The sequence below is a fragment of the Pipistrellus hanaki genome, assembly GCF_964339955.1.
Source record: "Pipistrellus hanaki genome assembly, chromosome: 2".
NCBI classification, from domain to species: domain Eukaryota; kingdom Metazoa; phylum Chordata; class Mammalia; order Chiroptera; family Vespertilionidae; genus Pipistrellus; species Pipistrellus hanaki.
In genome coordinates, this window is record NC_140504.1 from 46594486 (window position 1) to 46621303 (window position 26818).

At 36.5% G+C, this 26818-nt stretch overlaps 1 protein-coding gene across 1 annotated transcript in view; it reads right to left on the minus strand.

The window, feature by feature from the left end:
• The window catches only part of ATP13A4 (ATPase 13A4), a 120762-nt gene that overhangs the window by 45374 nt on the left and 48570 nt on the right, over positions 1-26818 (minus strand). The window contains exons 7-13 of the mRNA XM_084872833.1: positions 25302-25436; positions 19868-19937; positions 11963-12097; positions 8434-8604; positions 7465-7622; positions 6705-6893; positions 4272-4333 (exon numbers count right to left, since the gene is read on the minus strand). Of these exons, the coding sequence (XP_084728959.1) occupies positions 4272-4333; positions 6705-6893; positions 7465-7622; positions 8434-8604; positions 11963-12097; positions 19868-19937; positions 25302-25436 (920 nt within the window). The remainder of the gene's footprint in view (positions 1-4271; positions 4334-6704; positions 6894-7464; positions 7623-8433; positions 8605-11962; positions 12098-19867; positions 19938-25301; positions 25437-26818) is intronic.

A 26818-nucleotide genomic window follows, 5' to 3' on the forward strand; every position in this document is an offset into this window, starting at 1 on the left:
AACTCTCAGACCACTTCATTTCCAATGCTGTGAGACAGAACAGCTTTGATCAAGCTATGGCTATTTGTGTACATGTGTATTTCCCTGCTTAATGCCTTCTGTATCTCTCCAACATTTTGGCCAACATTAGACAGAAAACAAATGCATGAATGAATGAATAGGTACTGAAGATCTGAAGAGCATAATGGTAAAGAAATATAACCTAAAAATATTTTTTAAAGGGATACTCCATTCCTCTCTTCCACTCTGGCATCTAGTGTATCATACTGCAGTCATCATCACCATCACTTCCTGTAGAGAGTGACTTCATCTAAAATCGGCTGAGATACAACTCTAATGTCAGATGCAGTGTGCTGTCACTAATTCAGGGCTGAAGTCATCAAGTTCAGCCTCTGGCCCATTAGAGGACTGTCCTCTGCAACCTTGTGGTCAGTCCCTTCTTAAATGTGTAGCAGAGTAGATGGTTCATAGAGCGATTCATCCTACGAGGACTTCTGATAGCAGAAAGTGCTTCCTGAACATTGAGGCAAAAAGCGCTTCTTGGAGCCAGTCAGAATCATCCATCTGTGCTCCTACTTTTGTGGACAAGCTCAGCTAGAGATTGCTGCGTAAAACCTCCCTTCCTCTGAGTTTACAGAGGAACCCTGCGCTGTGCCTTTAATACAGTTTGCAGACCACTCACTTTTCTAGTTACTTTCTTGAATAAATTTTAATTTGTCATAGTTTACCTTAGAGTGTGGTCTTAAGGATCAGATTATTACTTCTCATGATATGGACACTGCATTTCTTTAAATATTGCCTTAGGTTGTTCTAGCCTTTTGTTTTTGAAAGTCTCCACATCACGGTGTTAACTTATATTCTAGCCATATTTCTTGCTGTCTTCTTTATCCAAGCTTCTCTAAGAGTTCAAAACCTCTTGGCTGATTACTGACCCTGTTGATCATATCTATTATTATATATCAAAGGGTTAAGTTATCTTAGTATTTACAACAGGCCCCTGGCATTTTGGTAAACAGTAAAAGAAAGAAGCCACCAGCAGTGTGATCAACATGGATGCTTAAGCTCACACAAATCAGGGAAAATGGAATCTTATTTTTCATGTGGCACACGCATTGTCATCAGTATGGAATTCTGAATTCCTGAGATTGGACCAGACTCTGGTTTACACAACAAATAAATAGAATTCTTCTCTTATCCCTGTCCTTGTATTTTTATTTGAATGCTAGAGATTTTTATACTCAGATAGCCCAGGTAGTGTGCCAAAAGTCCTTTAAGTATCTAGCACATTGTGCAAGTCCTTTTTGGAAAAGCTAAGACTTAAACAGTTAAGTTATCTTAGTATTTACAACAGGCCCCTGGCATTTTGGTAAACAGTAAAAGAAAGAAGCCACCAGCAGTGTGATCAACATGGATGCTTAAGCTCACACAAATCAGGGAAAATGGAATCTTATTTTTCACATGGCACACGCATTGTCATCAGTATGTAATTCTGAATTCCTGAGATTGGACCAGACTCTAGTTTACACAACAAATAAATAGAATTCTTCTCTTATCCCTGTCCTTGTATTTTTATTTAAATGCTAGAGATTTTTATACTCAGATAGCCCAGGTAGTGTGCCAAAAGTCCTTTAAGTATCTAGCACATTGTGCAAGTCCTTTTTGGAAAAGCTAAGACTTATTATGGCTCACCTTTTATCAGAAGACATTTAGCAGACTATAAGTCAGGGGCTAACTTCTTACCTAGAATTGAATCTGCTTTCTCTCATGTTTTGAATTAAAGTTGGTAATTATGTTTAATTTTAAATTGTTATTTAAGTCATTTGAAACCAGCTTTCACCCTTTTGAAGGAAGGCAGAAATAAAGAGTAAGGGGCCTATTAATCGGTAGCTTAAATATTATATGAATTATTTTTATTTAAATTTGACAAGTTGTATTTAGAAATAAAAGTTTAATAAATAAGTCTGATGTCAATTCAATAAGTAGAATAGCATTCAAAAGATGGAACGCATTTAGTTCGTTTTGGATGAACAAACATATACTGTGCATCTACCTTTTGCACCTGGGATAGTGCTACAGAATAAGGAACACAAATGTAAATAATAAAAATAGTGCTCTCAAGATGTTCACATTTTAATAAATGCAAACACTTTTTTGTTGAGGCTGAAACAGAAAAATATTAATGAACAAGACCAGGCATATATCCAAATCTACCTTCAAGGAAAATAAATAGAACTTCAGAAAATGTATACTTATAAAAGACTTCTTCTGTATACCAAGTACCAAGATCAATTTATTTAGCCCAGAAAACAGACTTGTTTATAAACACTTTATATTCACATTTTAATATGAAAATGTATTACACACTTGTAATTAAAATATTTTGTGGATAAATTGTATGTCGTCTGCTTAATGCAGAAGAATGCTATGAACCTTTTATGACTAAAATGCTTTGCGATTTAGTTTGTAAGTGAGAAATACCTTCATTAAAAAAAATAAATAAAAAGGAAATGTCGAATGTTTTCTGTTCACGCTAGAAGTTGCAGAGAGAAAAGCTGGAAGAGAAGTATTCCGAGGCATGGCCGCCAGGGGGCCTCAGGAGAGGTTATGCAAATCCCTACCTGGAACTGAAAGCTGTCCAAACTTAGAAGTTCTGGGGCAGCCAAAACGTGGAATTCTCAGAACTAGAATTCCAAGGAAAATGAGTACACTAGCTCCAGCTCCACGGACGTGCCTTATACTGAACTTCATTGTACACAGTTGAACATGGTGTCCTTCCTCCTGGCACAGAAGAAGGCTTTGAAGGAGAGTGTCCTACTGGGCCAACTGAGGTACACTGGGCCAAATTCAGTCCCCTGACTAATGTGCTGACTGCAAATTGTATTTTAGCAAGGATTTGAATGCAGTGTCAAAACTTCTCCTTCATCTCCTGGGTTTGTGTGCGGCATGTGGCAGGGGCTGGGACAGGGGCAAACTTAGGTTTTACTGCAAAGTATTAGTGAAACCATTAAAAAGCAGATATTAAATGAAGCTATGCTGGCAATCACTGCACACCAAAGCCAAAGCTAAATTGTCTCTATTGTGAATTTTCCTAAGAAAACACAAAGTTCCAGGAAAAGAAAAATGCAGGGCATTCAGTCCAAGGTACTATGGGTGATAAAGGGATTCTATGGAAAGTAACCTCACAGGTGATCTGGTCAAAAATTCCTAACTGGGTAGTAATGGAAGATAGTTATGCCCAGTCCTATAACTTATTTAATAAAAGGTTTATCTTTGCCTTTAGCATGTCCTATCCATTGTTTTGTGCATTTAGGTCCCTCTTTTGGCCATGCTCCACCTAAGCATCTCTAAAATCCTGATGCCTCTCCCCCGTGACATAAAATTCTTATTATTCAAAAAGTGAACTCTGCCTAAACCCGGTTTGGCTCAGGGTTAGAGCGTTGGTCTGCAGACTGAAAGGTCCCAGGTTCGATTCCGGTCAAGGGCATGTACATTGGTTGCAGGCACATCCCCGGTAGGGGATGTGCAAGAGGCAGCTGGTCGATGTTTCTCTCTCATCGATGTTTCTAGCTCTCTATCTCTCTCCCTTCCTCTCTGTAAGAAAAAGCAATAAAATATATATTTTAAAAAAAAGTGAACTCTGATTCACATGGAGGAAGCCTAAAAGGCCATTAATTTGGTCTAAACAAGCTTCCAAAGAACATGGCATCCATAAAAGAGAAAAGTAAAAGAAGGAAAGGACAGTTGAAGTACTGAGGAAGAGATCACTAAGGAATTGTTTTTAAAAATAATATGTATTATGAAAAATAGCAAATAAAATTTCAAAACACATAATCGAGAACTGAAATGCATAGATGTCATAATATATTTATATACTGAATATGAGGCCCCTAGAACAATAAGAAATGCAAAAGCATCACTGTTAATAACTCATTCTCAAATTGCCCCCCCTAAAAATCAAATTGGCCCCCTGTGGGGCATGTGCCCCATGTTGAGAACCACTGTTCTAGGTTAATGCACCTTTGAAATAACCACCCTCAAAAGAGCACAAAATCTTGTGAACTACCCTATAACCCAGTCCATGCCTGGCTTTCACCCTATGCAGTCTTCCTATGTTCCCTCCTTAATTTCAACTGCATAAAAGAAACTGCATAACTGTCATTCTCCGTAGCACTTGAGGTCCTGCTTGCCAACAACTGTTGTCAGTCTTGGCTCAAGTCACCTCTTGTGAAAGTTCTCTACCGGTTTGGATGCTTTTACATTGATGTACTCACCCATTCTTATCGCAGGGCATGACTCCCCAGAGATCCAGGCCCTCCCTTGTCAAGGTGCCTGTCTAAACAGAAACAAACATGGGTTTATTCTGAAGATCTAGCTCCCCATTGCGAAGACAAACAAGGTTTGTCTTAATAGAACAACATATGCCACAAAATTTTATAGAGATCAGTACTTCAAGCAAGAATACAGTGAGGTGGGTATCTGGACTCCCTGGGGAAGCTTGGATGAGTTCATCCCAGTTGTGTGGCCTTCAAGTGCTTAATCTCTGCACTTTAGTGATCTCAACAATGAAAGGAAGAAAGCCAGATCTGCCTAACATATTTCAAAGGCTTGTTCTGAGATTCTAAAACCAGATTAAACAGATGGGAAAGTTCTTGGTAAGCCTACAAGAGCTAAAAATAATGGGTGAATCCCAGTTCTTATTGCAGAAGTTAAAAGTGTGTCATCAGAAATAAGTAATGGGAGTAGGAGAGTTTTCTATTGTCCTCAAGAAATGGTTCATTATTTGACACATACTTATTTAAAAGGTGCTTGTTGGTACATTTCTCAGTGTCGTGTAATGGTGAAGAGTTTTCTGAGCTAAAACACCAGCTGTGTGATCTAGGCAAATTACTAAATTCCTCTAAATATCAGAGCCCTTGCCTGTAACACGGTTATAATCATATAAAGTTGTTGTGAAGATTAAATGAGATAATACAATAAAGTGCTTAACTTAATGTCTGGCATAGAGTAAGAGCTGATAATAATGATAATTACTCATAATAATTACTTATTTAATATTTAAATTCTTGTCACAATTATCTTCCCACCCCATTTCTTTTTCCAAGTCCAAAAATAATATTATTTCATAAATAGAACATTTTTTCTTATAATGCTAGTTTGATCACAAAATAATGCTGAAATGGTAGCAAGAGCTGCATTAACTTTCTGATCTTGGTAGATAGCTTGATTAGACAATATAGCTCTGATCTCATTAATTCTCTGCTGTCAAAAACCTTCAATGTACTGTTATTGAGTACAGATTGATATTTGGAAAAATGAATACAGTTCTGGAGATGGGTGATGGTTGCATAATAATTTGAATGCACTAAACTATTTAAGAAGGTTAAAGTGGTAAATGTTATATTATGTATATTTTACCACCATAAAAAGAATAAGAAAAGGAAATGCAACACTAAAAAATAAAAGCCTTCAATAGCTTCCCTCTGCCTAAAGAAATATTTCTTAGCCAGACATTCAAGGCTTATCAACATGCTGTCCCATTACTAATGTCCTGCTCTGATCAAAACCACATTTTATTGCTCTTTAGACTCTATGCCTTTGCCCATAATCTCCTGCCTATAATAGTTTTGTATTGTACGTATTTTAAGCATTTTTGTGATGTTTGACATCTTAAAAAGTATTTCTAGCTGAAGAGAGACCACCTCTCTGAGGCTGGCACTTACTAGTAGAAGAGACAGCAAGGAACTCAGGCAAGAGCACATATTTGCTATGCAAAGTAACCATTGGGTAGCCAAACCTCCCTTCTTCTCTGGTCACACTCCCCAGGAGACTATATTCCTCTTCCTTACTCATCCCAGGGCCAGGTATCAGACAACTAGGAACCGTTTCTACAGCCCAAAGCTCACCAGAACCACTCAAACTAGCCTGCAGAAACCCCAATAAAGACCAAGGCCCAAGCGCTCCCCTCACTCCTGCTTTTGCTTCCTGATCCAAATCTGGCCTGCTTCCTATGGCCTTGCCTGGTGAGCTATGCCTCTTCTTTCTAGAGGGAATGTGAACATTGACCTTTCCCTGCCATCACTCAGTCACCTTTATAAATTAAGACCCAGGCACAAAATCACCTTTCATTTCCATCTTATCCTCTCACAGCTTCCATCTTTACTCCAGCATATGTGTATACAGACTAGAAGAATATCTTCAAGAGAAGGTAGAGTAAGAACTGGCTGGGAGTAACTGCCATATAATCGAGGTTAACTTTAAATAAAGCCTTCCTTTTTCATTCATTCATCCATTCATTCATTCAGTCAGTCATTCATTAATTCAATAAGTATTTATTGAATACTGACTATCCAAGCAATTTATTAACATTGGGGATACAATAGTAATCATAGTAAAAGATTTAAATTTCACTCTCTGAGGGTTTTGGTGATAGACAGAATGCTATTTTAATTAATTGTGTTTCATAGACCATTGGAGATGGAAGGATCCTAAAAGATTCTCTAATGCAGTACCTACTGTCTCTTCTCTAAACCCTATAATCTGAGACCTCGCAAGATGTGTCATTCCTAGGTCACACAGCCAACCAGGGATAAAGTGAAGTCAGATACCCACATTTTGTTTCCCCGACTCATGAGCGTGTAAAGCACTTATACAGGATGACAATGATGATTCAAATGAGGGTGAGCATGAAGATGAAACACACATACCTTGTCAAAGCAGACAAGGTTTAATTGCCCACATACATTGATCCTCTGGGGACTGATGCAATAGATGCCTCTCTTCTTCAGCCTCCTCTGGGCATAGATAATGCCTGTGGTCAGGGCAGCAGGTAGAGCAGGAGGAACTGCAATTGTGATGACATCCAGGGCTTTCTTCACCACCTCCCCAAGATCTTCCTGGAAGATACCTCACTCTCACTATCACAGATAAATCGATCATAAAAAGCTTTGTGCAAATGACTTTTCCCTTCTTTTTGTTTACTTATTTATACTAAATTTCTAAAAATAATATAAGCAAGTCAAACATGGGTCACAGGGTATGAACATTTTGGTTCTCAATACATATTGCCAAAGTGCAATGAAAGGGGTTTGTAACGATTCATTACTACCAGCTGGCAACTATGGGCCAATTTGCCATGTACCCTCACCAATTAATATCTTTCATTGCATAGCTACTGAATATTACATTACTGCAATAAATATATTCTCAGATTAAAAATAGTGTAAGGAAATATTGTGCAAGCATAGAAGCATGTTGATATCTCAATAAGCAAAATATTTTATCCCATTAGATCAATTGTTATTATAGATGTGGTGATCAATTGCTTATGTTAGAGAGCTTGAGAGTACATAGGTCAGTTTCAGTGCTTAGCTTTGTTTCCCGTGTTTGTAATCCCTAGATTAAGGTCAACATGTAGAGTATAAAACAGACATGGGTGAGTATGTACATGTAACAAAAGCAGCTTACCCCACTGAGCACGTAGACACATAAAGTATAGATCAATCCAATGGTGGCAGTCCCTACGAGGCACAGGAGGAACCTGATGGCATCCCTGTAGAGCTTAAAGTTCATCGGCTTGGGATACAAGATGGATCTCACGAGGTCTCCCTTTGCAGTGTTGAATCCTGAAGCGATAAACACACACCCCACCCTCCCTCTCAGGATGACAAATCCTATGCTGGTGCTCTTCTAAACCTCAGTCCAACATCGCCTTTGTTTTCTCTAGAGTCATTTAAACAGCATTTAACCCCAAGTGCAATTAAAGGGTAATTGGGAAAATATCTAAGTGCCAGAATGGAAATACCTTATCTATTTCAGAGCCTATTACTCTGGCCTTCCTTCCCACTACTTTCAATTCCAATGCATTCCAGAGACAGGGAACTACTTATGAGCAGGAATGCACATGCACACATGCTCACTCTCTCTCTTTTACACACATACACACACACACACACACACACACACAATCACTTGAATTTAAACTAAGTGGCCCAGTAAATACTGATGGATTCCATTTCTATTACATTTGGATGTCAAGTTTTCTGTTTCTAGCCATGCCTAGAAATAACTCTGGATTTGAGGTTAAAAGACCTGAGTTCTGGGTCCAGCTCAGCCAGTGCCTCCTGGCTGTGTGGTTTGTGAAAGTCCACTTGAATTGTGTCGGCCCCGGATGACTCATGTAGGCACTTGTTTTGGAAGTACTGTTTATGCAAGTAGTTTATAAACTACAAAGCACATAAGTATAATATTACCATCAATATATTATTTTCAAAAGGTGTGTGCCATAGTTCAATTCACATTTAAAATATATAAATTTAGCATATTTGGTTTGTTTTCTAAAGACTGCTCCATACCTAATAAATTTAAGACACTAAGTAAACTGAACGAGAACATTTAATGAAAATGACAAAATGGAAGGAAGAGATGCTGACTAACCAGTCTGCAGTACCACAGCCCTCACAGTCCTGGAGGAAGCTCCCTTGGCCTGGATAACCTCTGTTCCGCAGAAGAGGATGTGCTGTTTGTAATCCGCTTCACTCTGTGTTTTCCAGGGCACAGAGCTATCCATCTCAGGTAATGGAGTCTTCGTGACTGGGATACTTTCTCCTAGGAAAAACAAGCCATGCACTTTGTGAGGCAAGATGCCCTCGCTCACTTAAATCATGTGTGCGCTTACACATCCTATAGGAGATGTTTGTTGTAAGCCTGCCATGGGTTACAACAAACATCTCGACACTAGAAACACAAGGAGGGACATAGTGCTTGTTTAAGAGGCCCATGGTCAGAGAGGAACACAGATGTGTAACCAATAAATATAATGCCATGTTATAAATACTATGAGTACTATAAAACCAAACATGGATGCTGAAATAACCATGTAGGGAATGGCAAAATGTGCAGTTTAGAATGTGGGGTGTTGGGAATAAAAGGCCATGAGACCTCTGTAGAAGCCAAAGCCTACAGGGCCCTAAGTGCATGTTTCATTGTGTTGTGTTTTTGATTGTTTGTGTGTGTTTTTTTTTGTAGGTGTTTTTTGTTTGTTTTGTGTGTGTGTGTGTGTGTGTGTGTGTGTGTGTGTGTGTGTTTTCCCATAAGCCTTAGTAACAGAAAGGGAATGGGGAGATGTTTAACTGTTTTGGTAGATTAGAGACTGGACATTGAGCTGGAAAATGATCACAAGAATCCGCACTGGAGAACATGAGGTTTGAAATATGGCAACTGGCAGTGGGAGTAGAAAGGAATTGCTGGATTTGAAAAATAGGAAAGAAGCTACAAAACTTGGAGAATCCTATATAATAAAAGCCTAATATGCTAAGTATCTGGTTATCTAACCAGCTGTTCAACCAATCAAGGCATAATATGCTAATTACATGCTAAGGCCCCTCAACCACTAGCTATTATGTGCACTGACCACCAGAGCTCAGATACTCTGACCTGTAGGATAGCTTACTGCTGGGTTCCAGCTGATTGGGACTGAGCAAAATTGGCCGGACATACCCTGGAGCCCTCCCAAAGTCCCTCCCCAGTTGTCCAACCTCCACATCCCTCCCCAGCCCTGATCATGAACCAGTGTGGTCCCTCAGGCTGGCCTGAGCCCTCTCACAATCCGGGACCCCTTGGAGGATGTTGGAGAGCAGGTTTCTGCCTGATCCTGCTCAATGCAGGAGCTTCCTCATGGTGGTCAGTGAACTCCTATGGAGGGAGGAGTACTGCTCAGCCAGAAGCTGGGCTCATGGCTGGTGAACACAGCAGTGGTGATTGGAGCTGATCCTGCCTCCACAACAGCACTAAGGATGTCCGACTGACAGCTTAGGCCCTCTCCCCCAATCTGTGAAAGGGTGCAGGCCATACTTAAGGACCCTCCCCAACCCTCCACGCCTGAGTGCATGAATTTTGTGCACCAGGCTTCTAGTATTTTATATTGTCAGTTCAGAGGGACAGAGAAATTGAAAATGGCTTCCTGGTGTCTGACTTTGGAGAATGAGCAGAGGGTGTTGTTACTTATCAATGTAGGGATTATAGAAGGAAGGAGGAATTGCCTTTGATCACTTTGAATTGGAGAGGCCTGTGTAACAACCATGTTAAGATGTTTTGTAGCTGGTTAGAAACTTATTTGGGTCTGGAGCTCAGAGGTGAGGTTTAAAGGAAGATTTTAGTCAGAGGTTATCACCTTAGGTGACCTCATAAAGGCGATGAGAAGACCACTTAAAAGCTGAGTGTAAGGTAAGAAGTCATAGCAGCAACAATCAAAAAAAATGGGGGAAAGGGAACAGCACAGGAAGCTGACAGGTTTGGTTGGTGGTAGAAGAATTAGCATTACCTTGGAAAGTTAGGAAGAAGAGAATTTTCAGAAGAAAGTGATGTAGTCAAAACCAGTGGAGAGGTTAATAAAAAGAGAAATTTAAAGAACCCATTGGGTACTGCTGATATAGGTCAGTGGTTGAGCATTGACCTATAAATCAAGAGATCATGGTTCAATTCCCAGTCAGGGTACATGCCCAGGTTATGTGCTCAACCCCCAGTGGGGGACGTGTAGGAGGCAGCCAATCAATGATTCTCCTCATCATTGATGCTTCTATCTCTCTTTCTTCACCTTCCTCTCTAAAATCAATTATATATATATACTTTTTTTTTTAAGAATTCATTGGATTTGGCAATTGAGAAATTAGTGACTTTTGCCAGTGAAGGGAGAGGGGCAGGTTGCAGTGGGTTGAAGTGCAAACACAGGTGGGAAATGAAGTTGTAAAAGTAGTGATGGCTTCTGAGGAACATAGCTTGTCAAACTTCCACTGGTTGCTGCAGAGTGGGCAGTATAAAGTCAGACATATGTTCTTGTATACTAGGGCCACTTGGTATTGCAACAGTCTGAACACTAAGGGATGTTTATAAATCTAAGGATTCCTTAGGATAATGAAACAGACCTGCCATGTTTTCTTTGCTTTTACTGTTTGTTTTGGTGAGTTCACATAGGAGTGAGGTGTGTGTTCGTTTTCATTTCATACTTTTCTGACAAAGGGACTTGACTTGGATTTTAATGGGAACCACAGGATGTTGGTGTATATTCGCAGTCTCCCATTTAGACCTTATGATTCTTCTTTATCTTACAGAAATATTGACACACCACCTCCTAATAAATGCATACAGGAGTAAGAATTCAAAGCACTGCAACCTTGAGCAAGTTAGTTACTTCTCTCTGGACATCAGTTTTCTTACCAATGAGATGCCATGACCTCTAAGGCCCTGCTAAACACCAGCATGCTATTTAAAAATGAACTCCAGTTAGTTCCAAATACCCAGGTTTGCCAAATCCTGTATCATGAACTTTTCAACACTTTCAAGCCAAACCCAAACTCTGTGGATTGCAGAATGTTCTTGAATGTTTTTAAACACTCAGGTTTATCTGAAGACAAATTTTATATAAAAAATACTGAATATAGCCGAGACCGGTGTGGCTCAGTGGATAGAGTGTCAGCCTGAGGACTGAAGGGTCCCGGGTTCGATTCCGGTCAAGGGCATGTACCTTGGTTGAGGGCACATCCCCAGTGGGGGGTGTGCAAGAGGAAGCTGATCGATGTTTCTCTCTCATCGATGTTTCTCACTATCCCTCTCCCTTCCTCTCTGTGAAAAAGTCAATAAAATATATATTTAAAAAAAAAAATACCGAAGAACCACAGATAATTCCGAAACGTCTAATGATCTCTACGATATTTTAAAGTAAATCACAGGGTTGTAAGAACCCTTTGTTCAAGAAGGAAATGCTCAGGATTCAAAAAGTGACCACCGTATCAAAATCAGTACCCAGAAAGCAGCTTTGAATTGAGCTCTCAGATATATCCACGGCAGAACTGTTAATGAGATTCATGGGAAAGGGACGGGCCCCCAACTGCCCCACATGTTGCCCTTGTCATTCAGGTAAGGGAGCCTGGGAGCACTGGGAAAGCTGAAGAAGGAGACAGAACCTCACCTGTCAGCATGCCTTCATTCACCACACAGCTGCCATCGAGCAGGATGGCATCACATGGCATTTGCACTTTGTTCCCTGTCAAAACTAATAGGTCTCCAGGGACAAGAAAACGTGATTCCAGCTCTTCGACTCCAGCTGAAAGTGTGAGAAGACAGAGTTGAGTCAGTTCTTTTTCCCACAAAAACATAGTCCAACATCTGCCTAAATTAGAAATCAATTAAGAAAGCAACCAGGGCACTTTTAAAAAGGTTATTCCTCAACATTGATTTAAATATCCAGAAACAATCAGAAGAAAAGCAATATATTCAATTACAAAAATAAAAAATGGGGAAAAAAAAACTTTGTGAGGCAAAAAATAATAATAATAGTCGAAACCGGTTTGGCTCAGTGGTTAGAGCGTCAGCCTGTGGACTGAAGGGTCCCAGGTTCTATTCCGGTCAAGGGCCTGTACCTTGGTTGCGGGCACATTCCCAGTGGGGGTGTGCAGGAGGCAGCTGGTCAATGATTCTCTCTCATCAATATTTCTAATTCTCTATCCCTCTCTCTTCCTCTCTGTGAAAAATCAATAAAATATATATTTTTAAAAATAATAATAATAAAGAAAAAATGAGTGAGGAATTCAGGAAACATCTTTGAAACTTAAAATATAGACAAAGATTAATATTCCTAATACATAGAATTCCTTAAGAGAGAGAGAGAGAGAGAGAGAGAGAGAGAGAGAGAGAGAGAGAGGAGAGAGAGAGAGAGAGAGAGATGTATAGCAAAATTGATAGGAGATGTTAACAGATAGTCCCCCCTCCACCACACACATACTAGTACACACAAAAATTGCAAGGGGCATGTTAAACATTTGAAAAGATGCTCATTCTTACTCAGAGTAAGAAAAATGAAAATCCCTTCCTTCTTTCCTTCCTGCTTTCCTGCCTTCCTTTACTTCTTTCTTCCCTTATTTAGTCCCAAGGCTATAAGGGCTTAAGCAAGATAGGTGCCCATCCAGATGTCTTGGTGAGGAAGAGATGGGGGGGTGGGTAGTTTGTGTGGATGTTGGAACCTAAGAAGGATGGCCTGGAGCAGGGTGTCAGAGCCCACGTAGAAAGAAAAGGGCCCCCAGAATGGCACTGGCCTGGTGACAGATATTAAAATCGTAGCATGCGAGTGGGGGGGACATCAGCAGTGACTGATGATGAGTTACATGCAGGTGAGACTGACACAGTAGCTAGATATAAAGAGCCTTGTGGGAGGCAGATTTTTCACTGGAGCAAGGAAGTTATAAATATAACCAGAATGAACTCTGGTCTCCATAGAATTGAAGACAACAGTATAAATTGATGGTTTTCAGTAGACAGATGGAGAAGTAATATAGATGTAAATGGCAATCCATTAATGTAGAAGGAAAGATAAAATTAGAAAATCACCATTTAATTATTGAAGCAATATTTAATCTAGCTCAAGGGACATCAATGGACACTAAAACTAGTGGGTGAAAATTTGATGAGGATGATATATAGTCTCAAAGTATCTCTTAACAAAATAACTACTAATTAGAAAGGGAAAAAAGTAAATTTACAATAGAAAAACCTGGCAGATACCATTTAATTAAGTGATCCACACTAATTTTAGGAGTAATAGGACAAATTTAAAGTAGGTACCACATGAAAGGAAGCTGTGAGAACTCAGCATTACTTTTGTGATATGCCAGCTAAAAAATGCATAACCTGAATTTAACTATGAAGGAACATCAAACAAATCCACATTGAGGGACATTCTACAACATAACCAGATCAAAAGAGTCAAGGTCAAGGAAAAAGTGAAGATGATTAAAGAGACATAGCAAATAACCCTATTGTGCACTCATAAGTCCTTTCCTATACAGAACAAGAAACCATTGTCGCAATTTGACTAGGTCTGGACTTTTGCTGGTATTAATATGTCAATGTTCATTTTCTGTTATTAATGTTTATACTGCCATTTATATAGAAGGATGTCCTCATCTGTAAGAAACATACACTAAAGTATGGAGGGTTATAGAACCACATGTCAGCAACTTCTTCTCAAATGGCTCAGGAAATAGGTAATATGGAGTATTGTTGCAGCAACTCTCTAAGTTTCTAATTATTTCCTAAAGAAAAAAATGAGAAATATATATGACATAACATTGCTCACCTATCTGGTTAGAGAAGTCTAAGTGTTTGCCAGTATATTCTGTTTGCAAGACTGTGAGGAAACAGGCACTTCCACACATTTCTGGTGCAAATGCAAACGGGTACAAAGTCTAAGAAAATGAACTTGGCAATATCTATCCCTTAAAAGTGAAAATGCAGTTATTCTGTAACTCAGCAATTTTACTTCTATACCAATAGGCTGGCAAAGCTATGAACAGACACACAAAAAATATGAAAAGACATGCACAATGTCTTTTTTTTATTACAGCGCTGTTTGTCATAGTAACAAAATGAAAAAAATAATCCTTCTGTAGAGAACTGACTGAGTAAACAATGACTCCTCCACAAAAGACAGTACTATGCAGCTGAAACAATGAATGAAGAATATCTGTATCTCTTTCCATGAAAGGGTGTCTGGGAAACATAGTTAAGTATGTAAAATGTATATATCAGGAAATATAAATTAAGTGCATATGTTACACTCCTGCTATCTAAAATCAGCAGCATAAACATGTGTCCTATTCTGTAAATATACTATATAGCTCTAAATATTATGAATGTAAGAATAAGCCAAACAAAAGCAAAAATGGTAACTACAGAGAGAATGACTATATAAGGTAGAGAGAAAAGGAATTGGAATCATTTTGTTGCTCGTTGTGTTGGTTTGTTATTTTGAGATTATTGTGCATAACAGGATACAGAAAATGAGTAATTTGTTACTGTCATTGAGAATCCCCATTTTAGGTATGGAGAAAGGAGAGACAATAGCACAATTAACAATGGTAAATAAAATAAAAAACAAGTTTCTAAACATGAATTGGAAATGTCAGTACGAACTCCATAATGTATTTTACCTTTATATTCTTTGCTTGACATGCCCTCTGAAAAGGCCTAGAAACAATTAGTAACACCATAGAAATGAGCACGCCTTATGCTCTGATTGAGGTCTCTAAGTACCATATCTAAGAGCTCCATGGAAAAATGGGTATATCTCAGTTTGGAGCAAGAATTATTCAGAATGAGTTTGGAATACCTTCTTATATCAGAAATCATTAAAACATTCAGAAACTACAGGATCATGTCAAAGGAACTCAAGAGCCAACCTAAAGAGGCTCTAAATGGCCAAAAATAGGACAATTTGAATAAGAATAAAAACAAAAACTGCAATGAATGTAAATGTATAAACCATGTTTAACTTTATACATTCACAATGACACTAAGAAAAAGAAAAAACAAAAACCTTTGAAAATGCTAGAGGATTAACCCATTATTTTGAAAGCTAATAAAGAGGAATAGCCTTTTTATACTATATACTTTCTTAAACTGTATCTTCAGATAATGAAATAGTTTTTTGGACTATTTATAGAAATAGTCATATATATATATATATATATGGCTTGATAGAAGTAGAAATTTGAAATTCCTAATGAAATAATAAACTTAGGTCATGAGCATTTATGTCTACTAATATCACAAAAAGAAGACATCAGATACTGTGTCCCTCTCAATAGAAGTACACAATGCTATCTAAGAAGCATCCTTGCCAAAATACAAGCCTCAGATCTGACTATCAATTATAGAAAATGCAAAGAGTAGAAAATTATGTTAATAATTCCATGAGTATGCAACTAATATAATCTGAACTGTGGAAACTATGGGATGAGTCATTTATTTTCTTCATCAAAAGATATACATGGAAAGAATATTTGATTTTGGGTAATGGGCACACAATGCAACATACAGATGATGTATCATAGAATTGTACATTTAAAACCTACATAATTTTGTTTACCAATGTAACCTCATAAATATAATTTTCAAAAATTGCAAGAAAAAAATAAGGTATGGAAGAGAGAAAGCTTGGATCTAAATAAACTTGTGACTTATCAACCAACTGCAGTTTATGGACTTTATTTGGATTCTGATTTGAAAATGTATAGACTATATATGTATATTATAAGTATACTAGTATATGTGCATGCACACACTTCTGGCTCAGTTGATAAATTTCAACACTGCCTGTATAGTTTATGATTTTTAAATTATGAGATTATTATTTAAATGTGCTAAAGGAATTGAAAGGGAGTCTTTACCTTTTAAGTATATATTAAAATGTTTTTTGATGAAATGACATAGCAGCTGGAATAGTTCAAAAATAATCCAAGGTGAAGGAAGAAGTAGAACAGAAGGAAAAAGATTCAATGAGTTGATAACCATTGAATCTGGGTGATGGGTACATAGGGTTTCACTATCATAGTCTCTCATTGTTGTATATGTTCAAAATATCTTATCATAGAAAAGTAAGATAAAATGCCCAGGACATTTTTAAAAGGTAAAGATTCGTTTTCAGCCAAGGTATAACAAAAAGGACCAGCTTTATCTGCCTATCTGAAAAAAAAGCCATACAAAATATATGAAACAATAGTTTTAGACACTGAACATAAGCAAAAAATAATAAAAATAAAGAAAGAAAAAAATGGGAAACAAATAATAATGTCCTATAATTGCTCAATTTACTACCTTTAGAGAGTTTCCAGGTCACTATGAAGGTAGAGGGAACCCAGATTATGCTCAGAGGATACTTGAGTTCAGTACAGAGATACAAGTCTATGGAGGGTAACAGACTTAAATAGTAGATATTTTTTCGGAAGAAGACATTCAGAGGCCAAAAGACATGAAAACATGCTCAAAGTCACTAATCATCTGATAGATGCAAATCAAAATGACAATGAGGTACCACCTCACACCTGTCAGAATGGCTAACATCAACAAATCAACAAATGATAATAAACACTGGCAAGGATGCCGAAAAAAAGGGACCCTCATGCATTGCTATTGGGAATGCAGACTGGTGCAGCCACTGTGTATAATAATATGGAGTTTCCTTAAAAACAAAACAAAACAAACAAAAAAACACTAAAAAATAGAACTCCCATTTGACCCAGTGATTCCACTTATAGGAATATATCCCAAGAAACTAGAAACACCAATCAGAAAGGATATATGCACCCCCTATGTTTACAGCAGCACAGTTTACAATAGCTAGGATTTGGAAACAGCCTACGGCCCATCAGCAGATGAGTGGATTAAAAAACTGTGGTGCATACACAATGTAATACTATGCTGCAGTAAAAAAGAAGGAATTCTTACCATTTGCAACAGCATGGATGGACCTGAAGAGCATTATGCTAAGCGAAATAAGCCAGTCAGAGAAAGATAAATATCACATGATCTCACTCATTTGTGGAATATAATGAACAACATAAACTAATGAACAAAAACAGATCCAGAGACAGAGAAGCATTGATCAGACTGTCAAACTTCAAAGAGAAGACAGGGGAGGGTGGGAGGAAGGGGGAGAGATCAATCAAAGGACTTATATGCATGCATATAGGCCTAACCAATGGACATGAACACCAGAGGGGGTGGGGAAAAACTGGGGGGATAAGGACATATATGTAATACCTTAATCAATAAAGAAAAAAATAATAAATTTTTTACAGTCTATGAAGATTAAGGTGGTTTGACTTCACAGCCCAGAGTATTAAAGAAGAGACAACTGCCCAGAGGAAAGCCACAAAGACCTGCAGAGGATCCCCTTTTAGTATTCAGCAGACTAATAATCAACACACATATGTAAGGAAACTATTAGCACATGAACAACTGGATACTTACATTTAAAAATGTCATTTCTAACAGCATCAAAATATAAAATACTTAAGAATAAATCTGAAAAAGAGTGTGAAAGACCCAAACACTGAAACCTGAAAAAAAATACTAAGAGAAAGCACAGAAGACTTAAATAAATAGGGAGATATACCATATGTATGGTCAAAAGACCCAAATTTGTCAATATGTCAATTTTCCACAAATTAATATACAGATTCAACATAATTCCAATTAAAAAAAAAATCTCAGCATGTGTTTGTGTGTGTGTGTTTTTTTTGTTGTGTTTTTGTTTGTTTGTTTGTTTCGTTTTTTGCTTTTGGAAGAGGGATTTGTAGAAATTGATAGGTTGTTTCTAAAAGTCATATGGAAATGTAAAGGGCCCAATATTGCCAAAAACAACTCTGAAAAAGAATAACAAAACTGAAGGACTAACATTATTCTATATCAAGACTTATTATAAAGCTACATTGTGTGGAATTGGTATAAAGACAGACAAATAGATCAGTAGAATAGAATGAAACCATGAATAAATCCACCTATGTATAAGCAACTGGTTTTTGACAAAGCTTAAAAGACAATTCATTTGAGAAAGAATAGTCTTTACAACAAGTGGTATCGGAACATTTGGATATTTGTTTGTAAAAAATCAACTTCAATTATAAAAATTCAAAATATATGCCTAAATGTAAAACCTAAAATTATAAAACTTCTAGAAGACAACATAGGAAATATTTGAATTACATAAAGATGTCTTAGCTATGACACAGAAAATATGGTCCATAAGAGAAAAAAAAATAAACTTAATTTTAACAAAAGTAAAAGATCTAGAAGTAACAAATAAGCACCTGAAAAGAGGTTCAATGCTATTAGTCATTAGGAAAATGCAAAATAGAGCAACAATGAGATAAAACTCATAATTGTAAAAATGGCTACGGTTAAAAAGACTAATATATCAAGTGTTGATAAATGTAAATCTAATGGGGAAAAAATGAACTAACAAGCAAAATAAATCAGACTCAGAGATAGAGAACAGGCTGACAGCCATTGGGGTGGGAGGGATGGGGTCGAGGTTTTAAGTAAAAATAAAAAGCAAAAAATAAACTCATGGACACTGACAACAATGGGGTGATTATGGGAGGTAGGGAGGTGGAGGAGTGTATAGTGGGGATAAATGGTAATGAAAGAAGACTTGACTTGGGGTTCTGAACACACAATCAGAGCACAGATGATATGTTGTGGGGAAAAATGTGAAGCAACTGGAATTCTCAATCATTGCTGGTGGGCATATAAAATAGCACAGCCGCTTTGGAAAACAGTTTGGCATTTTATTTGAAAGTTAAACATATTCTACCACACGATCCAGCTATTCTACAGTGAGGTATTTTCCCATAAAAAAATGAAAGTGTATGTCCATACAAAGATTTGAATCCAAATGTTCACTGTAGAATTATTTGTAATAGCCCCAAACTGGAAACAACCCAAATGGCCAAGAGGTGAATGGATGGACAAATTCATACAGTGGGATTCTACTCAGGAATGAAAAGATGTGAACTATTGGTATACTTAACAAAATGGAGGAATTTCAAAATATCAATAAACTTTAATCCCCCCAAAAATTAATCCAAAATATATTTTGAAAGACAAAAATACATGTTCTGTATGATACCATTTATATAAATTCTAAACTTGAAAGCTGGTTGCCTGAGCATAGGGATAGGTAGAAAGAAGTTGAGAGAGAAGATTACAGGCACAGGCAACTTTATCGGTAATAAATAGTCATTATTGTTATATTGGTGATAATTTCATGGCTGTGTACATATGTCAAAACTATCAAATTGAATAGTTTATGTTCAGTTTATTCTATATCAGTTTTACCTCAAAAAATAGTTGTTTGTTTAAAGTGGAAAGATCTCCAGTCTCCCCTTTCTTAGGTAAATGACAGAAATAGATTAAAAAAAAAAAAAAAAAAAAAAAAAAAAAAAAAAAAAAAGGTAGTAGGAACCATCAGAAATTTAAATTTCAATCATTTTTTTATTTCATATGGATAACACAGATCTAAAATAGTGGGACTTACCTTTTCTCGCACATACAGGAATTGTAATGCGATTATGTGCCTCAACTAGACGGTAGAGTTTTACAGATTGCTGAAAAGGAGGGAAAATAAATAGGTTTATTTATTTGAGGATAGGTCTCAAGTATTACTCAGTGAAATGCTCATCTTCCTTAAAAATGGAATCTTGTGGCCAATTGAAATTACTGGCTAAAAAATAAGACTGGGTAGCTTGTTACACAATTATAAAAGCATTCAATTGTGCTCTTCATGTACCAATGAGAAGTGCATATTCTTTAGTATAAAGGAATTTCCCAGCATATTCTTCCATTGAAAAGAGTTTTTGATATCCATAAGTTCCTATTTACTTTTTAAGTAGATAAATAATAGCTAGAACTTAGATCATTCAGATATGCATTTATACTAAATATCTTTAAGAACTAAGAATTATTTCAGTTTTGGGACATCACACATCAGAGTTCTTAATCTATAACTTTATAAGGAATTTGGCTGTTCCTACTATTTGCTTTAGTATTGATTGTTCTACTAAATATATTAAATATATGGTATATTAGCCGAAGCCGGTTTGGCTCAGTGGTAGAGCGTCTGTCTGCGGACTGAAGGGTCCCAGGTTCGATTCTGGTCAAGGGCATGTACATTGGTTGCGGGCACATCCCCAGTGGGGGGTGCTCAAGAGGCAGCTGGTCGATGTTTCTCTCTCATCGATGTTTCTAGCTCTCTATCTCTCTCCCTTCCTCTCTGTAAAAAATCAATAAAAATATAAATAAATATATGGTATATTAAGAGTAAATCAATAAAAGATAACAAGAAAATATAATAAAATTATATTTTATTTCACATGTATTAAGCAACTTTATGTGAAAGACCTTTTATCTGGTTCTGGGGTTTGGAGGGTTAAAGGTACTCATCATTTAGTGTGAGTTTTTATTCTGATTTTGTCATTTAAGACACTCTAAATTAACTAGTTTCAAATCATTTACAAATTTGACTAATATGTCCTAAAAATGATTAATAGAATAGAAAAGGTCAAAGACAAAGTGTTCTGCTATTAATTCACTTTTATTTATTCATACATTCACTCAACATTTGTGGAACAACCTTTATGCACCTCAGAACTATGCTAACAGTTGAGGATAATATGAATGGTCAAAAACAACAAAATTTTGTTCTTATCATCAAGGAATTTACAACCTAATGGGAGAAATACATTTAATTAAATAATCATATATAGTATATAGCATTGCAATCAGTAGTAAGAGGGGAAAAAACATAAGGTGCTTTTGGAGCATATATAGCCAATGGAAGTGGCACAAATCTTTCTTGAAGAAGTGATATTGAATGAAATAGGTTGTAGGACCTGAGCTTGGAACTCAAAAGAGGTATTAGGCCTTGAGATATTTATAAAGTTAGAAGTCATTAGCATATTTTTAGAAGTCATTGATATATGCAGCTATAAAAATAATGAAAAATCTCTGTGTACTCATATGAAAACACCCTCAAAACATATTATTAATAATAATAAAGCTATGTAGAAAATAATATAATTATGCTACCTTTGCATAAGAAGAAAAAAAAAATATATATATGCATTCAAATTGCCTAAAACATTTTTGGAAGAATGCACAAGAAACTAATAAAAGTTATTGAACAAATGGAGGGGGAGAGGAAGGTGGAACACACATGGTATACAAGGTGGTGTATATGTTGTATATATTTTCATATTGTTCTTATTTTTAGACACCCATTATTTTAAAAGGTCAGGCAGGGCAGGATAAACTATAAATGAGAATGGAAAAGAGCAACTATAGAGCATGGAGAGTGGGTTGTCAATGAAGCCAAAGAAAAAGAGTACTTGGTAAAGAAGCACTGGAGCCATTAACTATGTCAAATGCAACTGAGAGGCTTAGTGAAATCTGTATTGGAAATAAAAGGATCCACTGTGTGAAGGAGACCATAAAATCAGCAAGCAAAAGACTAGTAAGACACCCAAAATTAATGGAGCACAAGAATATAGCTCATAGTAAAAGAAACACAAACATCTTAAAACATGAACAAGTGCTCCACTCAGTGGAAAACATACTATTAAATTTATTGGATTCTATTTTTGTTTATATTGGCAAAGATAAGAAAAATACTCATCTACTGTTGGGAGGAGTGTAAATTGTTATTACTTGTGTAAGGGGCATTTGGCCAATATTTATTAAAATACTATAACTAGCTCATGATTAAGTAATTTCAATTACATAAGTTTTATATCTTCATATCAATATAGATATAGATAATTATACATATATCTGTCATGACATATGTATTTATATGTGATATAAATTATATAGTTATAATTTATATATACTTATAAACATACATGTATGTAGGTGTGTGAAAAGATTTATGTGCAAGAATCATCACTGTGGTATTATTTTAATAGTAAAAGACTAGAGACAACCTAATATCTATCAATATAAATCTGGTTTAAAAATTATGGTACATCTAGAGAAAACATATTTGTGCAGATATAAAAATATGTTCAAGATTTATTCAGTAAAAATATGAAAACAAGTGAATGAAAGCATACATAATAATGTACTTCCTTTTGTGTAAAACAAATTAATGCATATGTGTATAATATTGCTGAAAGTATTGGGTCGGCAACTAAGTAATTGCGGGTTTCACACATATATGGCTTCAGTTGAATTTTTAGGTTTGCAGACGTAGTACAAATGTAAAACACATTTTGTTATTTGATAGTTGGCTATTCAGCTGTTAATCAGTAAAAAAAAGTTTTTTGATCTGTTTTGTAGTTTTCGTTTGGTGTTCGTTGAAAAATGGAAAATCAAAAGGAACATTTTCGTCATATTTTGCTTTTTTATTTCCGCAAAGGGAAAAACGCATTGCAAGCTCATAAAAAGTTATGTGCTGCTTATGGTGACAAAGCCTTAAAAGAACGGCAGTGTCAAAATTGGTTTGCCAAATTTCGTTCTGGTGATTTTTCACTCAAAGATGAAAAACGCTCTGGTCGTCCAGTTGAAGTTGATGACGCCCTAATCAAAGCAATAATCAATTCGGACTGTCACAGTACAACACGTGAGATTGCAGAGAAGCTTCATGTATCACATACATGCATTGAAAATCACTTAAAACAACTTGGCTATGTTCAAAAACTCGATACATGGGTTCCTCACGAACTGAAAGAATCACAGTTAATGCAACGCATTAGCAGCTGCGATTTGCTAAAGAAACGTAATGAAAATGATCCATTTTTAAAACGACTGATAACTGGCGATGAAAAATGGGTTGTTTACAACAATATCAAGCAGAAAAGATCATGGAGCAGGCCAGGTGAACCAACTCAAACAACATCAAAAGCTGATATTCATCAAAAGAAGGTTTTGTTATCAGTTTGGTGGGATTACAAAGGAATTGTCTACTTTGAACTCTTACCACCCAACCGAACGATCAATTCTGATGTCTACATTGAACAACTAACGAAATTAAACAATGCAGTTGAAGAAAAGCGGCCCGAATTGACAAATCGAAAAGGTGTTGTATTCCATCATGACAATGCAAGGCCACACACATCTTTGGTCACTCGGCAAAAATTAACGGAGCTTGGTTGGGATGTTTTGCCACATCCACCATATAGTCCTGACCTTGCACCATCTGATTACTTTTTGTTTCGATCTTTACAAAACTCCTTGAATGGTAAAAATTTCAATAATGATGATGATGTCAAATCGTACCTGATTCAGTTTTTTGCTAATAAAAACCAGAAGTTTTTTGAACGTGGGATTATGATGCTGCCTGAAAGATGGCAAAAGGTCATTGATCAAAATGGGCAATACATTACAGAATAAAGTTATTTAGTTCCATGAAAAAATTGTCTTTGATTTTCTTTAAAAAATCCGCAATTACTTAGCTGCCGACCCAATATATGGAACATCTGGTTCCAGTAGATGCCTCTTGAAAGGGAACGTGGACACTAGGAGAACTCAAGTGGGAGAAATATTTATTTTTCATTTATACTGTTTGAAATTTTTTATTATGTCCATATATATTACTCCTTCTATTAAGAAAAAATAGCCAAAAAAATGACTTTTAAAAAAATTAAAACTATCTCCAGTCCTTAAATTCATAGTGGTGACCTTAACAAGAGTTATTTAAATAGAGTCATGAGAGGAATCTAGGTCAGTAGAGGCAAAACATGAGGGGATGAATAAATAATGACAGTGAGCATGAAGAACTCAAGAAGTTTTCCTGGAAAGAGTAGAGAGGTACACTAATAGCTGAAGGTAAAAGAATGGTCAAGAGAAGGTATCACTTGATTAATTTAAGTTTTTAAAGGGATCATCCATTGACTGAATAAGCACTCTGAGCAGGCTGGAGAGGAGGCTTTCCAGGCAGAGGGCACTTTCTCCTCTCTAATGAGAGATCAAGGCAGGATGGAGGAGGAGAGAAGGGTCATTTGACAGTTGGAGAGTGGACAGTTGAGCAAATTCCTGTTTTATGGATTCTATCTTTATGAAAAATGTATCAAGGTTATCTGCTGAATCAGAGGAAAAGGGGATAGGGCAGCGAGGCATACCAGAAATGTAAAGGAAGATTTGGTTTACAACCTTAATTTCAAAAACTGGGACAAAAAAAAAAAAAAGCTGAAACCGGTTTGGCTCAGTGGATAGAGCATCGGCCTGCGGACTGAAGGGTCCCGGGTTCGATTCCGGTCGAGGGCATGTACCTTGGTTGCGGGCACATCCCCAGTGGGGGGGGGGTGGTGTGTGGCAAGAGGCAGCTGATCGATGACTCTCTCTCATCGATGTTTCTAACTCTCTATCTCTCTCCCTTCCTCTCTGTACAAAATCAATTTTTAAAAAAAGATATCTGTCTTTAAAAAAAAAAAAAAAAATGGGACCAGAGACATAGGAAAAGCTTGCCCGGATGAGATGGGCATTCATGATTTATAGTGAAATCAACTAATCTGTTTGATGTTATTTTTTTTCCCAACAGCACCTACCTGCCCTGGTGTAGACGTAAAGAAAGCCATGATAATATGGATTTGGACTTTGAGAGTAAGTACCAACCAAAAATAAAAAGCAAAGAAGTTATTACACAGAGACTCCTCCACCTTCCACCCTCTTCCATCATCTTCAACATCCATTAGTATTCTCTAGATATATTTTTCATTTATTCACAATTCCTAAATATGTGCATAATTTTCTGCCTATTCACCATGAATAAGCCAAAGAGAGAGCAAATATAATTTGAAAGTTTAGGAATTGGGATAAGAGAGAAGAAAAAGGACTAATAGTAGCTGAACATCAGCTATTGTTTTAGATATTAAAAATATAGTCTCCTTTATTATGGAGTGGACAATAACTATGTCCTGACAATAAAGTTATTACTGCTCTATTTCTGAGACCATAAGATTTGTGGGAAAACTTACCACTCTTAGATCATATACTGTCAAAGCTATGGAAATGGTGGACATAATTATGATGGCAAAAGCATATTCCTTATAGTCTTCACTAAACCACAAACAAACACTGAATAGTTGAAATATGTAAAACGGATTTAAAACCTGTTGGGATACAAAAAACAAGAAGATAGAAAGATATTTAGGCTTCACACTTACTTATTCACTGACATTCATTTTCATGATCATCTCTATGACATAAATCACCCACATCATACTCTTATTATATTTCTTCAGCAATTGCCATGTGCCAAACACTGCACTAAGCAATTTCACCTGAATTTACTTATTTAGGTCCCATAATTACATTATTAAACAGATGTCATTACTTATCTCCATTGTAAAAATGAAGAGACTGAACCTTAGATCTTGAGAAACTTGCTCAAGGCCACACAGCTGTGACTCTCCTGGACCAAGACTTGAACCCAGGCAATCTTGTCTCAGAATGCCTACTTTTAATAACTACTACCCTTATAATTTACAAAATAGTGCCTCACATATCCTTATTTTTACCATTACAACAATTGTGTAAGAGTAGGTATTATTATTTCCAGTTTACTGGCCTTCAGAAAGATGAAGGATTAATTTAGGTTTTCAAAGTTAAAATGCTTCCTAATCTATTGTTTTCTATGACACAATATCTGCCACAATTGAAGCATGAAGGTACTTCTACATTAATGGATGAGGTGAAGGTGATATTTCCTCATAAGAGCCCAGCTGAGAGTGGTAAGCTATAACTGAGCATCTAGAACTCTGGGAAAAGGTAAAAGCTAATTCCTACTGGTTGTAATCCTGTGTCTGTTGAAAATATCCTGTGCCCTTACTCAAATTCCCGTCTTCACACTTACTTATTCTCTGACATTCATTCTCATGATCATCTTGCCTCTGGTTAGGGAAAAAGCACACAGGAACTTTGCCTACCAGATTCTGTTACTTTTTTTTGTACCTGAAAGCTTGCTAGAAATATTGATACAGTACCTTGAGTTTATAAGCTTTATTTTAAAAGAATGAGGGGTGGAGGTGCACTGCAGGAAAAAATCCAGAGGATAGCTATATGGTTATAGTTTCATCATAATCAATATAAAGTGAAAAATAAACCCAGTGATAGAGCCAAAGAGGAAAAGCTCACTCAGTAAATGATGGCCAAATCTTCTTTTCCTCCCACACACACTTTAAGATTAATAGAACTAAGAAGGCTGAACAGATATTTTTCTTCCTACAATTTTGGATGCTAAAGAAATTGTATATGTTTCCCATAAAAAAAGAATAGGTTTTCAATTTTTATGATTATTTTAGTTTCACAAAGTTGAGACAGACTAAGAAACAAAGGAGTAAAAAAAGAAAAGGAATTTGTATTCATTTAGTCAGTAGGGGATAAGTAGACACATGAGTATCATATCTAATACTGTGTCAGGCACTGTATGCAAAAGGTGGACTTCAAGAAAAAGAGTAAAAAGAAATATAAATAAAATGTGCTTGTCATTCTT